The sequence below is a fragment of the Berghia stephanieae genome, chromosome 1 (genome assembly GCF_034508935.2).
Source record: "Berghia stephanieae isolate SIO BIC M18660-M18661 chromosome 1, UCSD_Bste_1.3, whole genome shotgun sequence".
Taxonomy (NCBI): domain Eukaryota; kingdom Metazoa; phylum Mollusca; class Gastropoda; order Nudibranchia; family Aeolidiidae; genus Berghia; species Berghia stephanieae.
In genome coordinates this window covers 89,769,219-89,771,718 of record NC_088360.1, presented here as the reverse complement: position 1 = coordinate 89,771,718, position 2,500 = coordinate 89,769,219, and the positions used below count along the sequence as shown (strand labels likewise).

The 2,500-nt window shown below is 34.9% G+C and overlaps 1 protein-coding gene across 2 annotated transcripts in view; it reads right to left on the bottom strand.

The window, feature by feature from the left end:
- The window catches only part of LOC144960995 (calmodulin-lysine N-methyltransferase-like), a 42,303-nt gene that overhangs the window by 34,327 nt on the left and 5,476 nt on the right, over positions 1 to 2,500 (bottom strand). For both annotated transcript variants that reach the window (XR_013643022.1, XM_078894351.1), the window contains exon 5: positions 2,174 to 2,228. Coding sequence is in view for 1 of the 2 variants with exons in the window: in XM_078894351.1 (XP_078750477.1) it covers positions 2,174 to 2,228 (55 nt within the window). In the remaining variant the exon portion in view is untranslated. The remainder of the gene's footprint in view (positions 1 to 2,173; positions 2,229 to 2,500) is intronic.

Here is a 2,500-nt window from a genome sequence, read left to right as displayed (position 1 = left end):
TTTGGTGGCAAATCTGTTCACAAATTCATGATAACAGTGTGAAATAAGTGGAACATTTAAAAATAATAATCAGATACATGATGGACTGCATATTTGATGAATCCATATTGAGTTTTCTGTATTTTATCATGCATAAAAAATATGTTCCATACAAAAGAACATATTAAATAAAAAATAATACAACTTAATGAGGAAAGATATATAATAATAATAATAATGCTGAAAACTTATATAGCGCTATAACTCCGAGACACCAGACTCTAAGCGCTTAAATTACAAATTACTTTGGCTGAAACATACTCATTCACACACATAAGCACACACACACACACACACACACATACACACACACACACAACACAACACACAACACAAACCAAACCTATCTTGCTTCTCATACCATCTACTAAAATCGAAACAAATATGTTTTAAGCGAACGTTTAAAAATAGACAAAGATTCTTTTTCACGAATGCTCTGCGGTAAGGCGTTCCAAATAGAGGGTCCGAAATGAGAAAAGGATCTCATTCCAGCATTTTTCCGAATTCGAGGGACAACTAGTTTTGTGGAATCACTGGCCGAACGTAAGGGGCGGGGTTTTTAATATCTTTCAATTAGTTCTGAAAGGTAGGAAGGGGCAGTACCTTCAAGACAACGATACACTAAAACACAAGCTTTGAATTTAATTCTTTTCCCAACAGGCAGCCAATGCAGGTCATGAAGTAGAGGTCCGGCAGAGTCGCACCTACGCTTCATGAATACTAGTCTGGCAGCGCTGTTTTGGACAATCTGAAGACGTTTCAGATTGTATTGCGAAACGCCAAACAACAGAGCATTACAATAATCCAATTTCGATAGTACGAGGGACACAACCAGGTGCTTGGTCACCTCCTCAGATATGAACCGTCTAATGGAAGCAATCTTTTTTAGTTGGAAAAAGAGAGATCTAACCAAATTATTAACCTGATGCTCCATCGATAGTCCAGAGTCTAAGAATGTGCCAAAGTTTTTCACTTTGTCAACAATTTGAATAGAGGCATCCCCCAACTTCAAATCTGTTTCACTTTTCCACTTCCTGTTCCCCACATACAGCACCTCCATCTTATCATCATTCAGTTTCAGTCTGTTCTCATTCATCCATTTCTTAACACTTTGGATACAATTTTTACTATTGGCTGATACTTCTTGTAAATTTCTCGTATTGGAAACGCAGTACAATTGCGTATCATCAGCGTATTGATGGTAAGACAGACCAAAACTTCTGATGATTTTAGACAGAGGGCCAACGTACAAAACAAAAAGAACGGGTCCAAGTACTGAACCCTGGGGAACCCCACAATCAAGAAAGATTTCCTCCGATCTATATTCATCCACCGTAATAATCTGTTTACGATTAAACAAATATGACCTAAACCAATCAAGCGCTGCACCAGACACGCCATAAGTAATTTCAAGACGTTTGAGAAGAAGATTGTGATCAATAGTATCAAAAGCAGACGATAGGTCAAGCAAATTCAGCAAAGAACATGAACCATTGTCTATAACAGAGAGGAGATCATTAACAACCCTAACAAGTGCGGTTTCCGTCGAATGATCTTGCCTATAAGCAGACTGAAATTTTTCTTCAAGACAATTATTTTTAAGATGAGACAGTAATTGTTTCAAAACAAGCTTCTTCTATATCTAAACTAAAAAAAAAAAAAACTTCAAAAATAGGACTGAGCCCCAGCTCTTAGCAAAGTAGTATTGTGAGTATTATGTATTTCAGAAGGATAGCAAGTGAAGTCTATCAGGTATCTTTTTCTTTTTTTGGGAGGCGGAGGTGGGGAGGGGGGAGATGCAGTAAAGTTCAGTTTCCAATCTATTCAAATAGTTTGTTATCAAGGTAACAGCATCATCTCTTGATATATATTTTGTTTTTTTTTGGTATCAATTTCTTGATTTCTCATTTTTTTAAATATTTATTTTTTGGTTTGAACTCATAATCTAAATTTCACATTGTTTCTTTATTGACATCAAAATATTTTGTAACTATTGAAAAGGCAATTATTTTTCAAAGTCTTATCTTAGTCCTATTTTGTTTTTTATTTAACTTTCATATATATGTTTTACATATAAACTTAGAATTATTGGTCATTTGCATCGGTGAGTAAGCGAAAGTTCTTGGAAACTTACTGCTACTCCAGCCAAACAAGTCATGCCACCACCTAGTTCACAAATACGATGACCTCTGTAAATATGAACAAAACAGATGAGGTAAAATGTAAGTGTCATTATGGCATTATGGGAAACAATGACTAAGCAAGTTGATTATTTTTGAAATAACAATTCAAGTAATTATCAATTTTAACAAACAAGCCGTGCCTTTATTGTGAAAACACTATTGCAATATAAGCTCTATACATCAGTCATTATGACAAAAGTGAAACTCAAAATTATAGCAACTGACAAAAATTATTATCCATTTGTATTGGGTGTTATGGTGTTACAACGAATATAGAA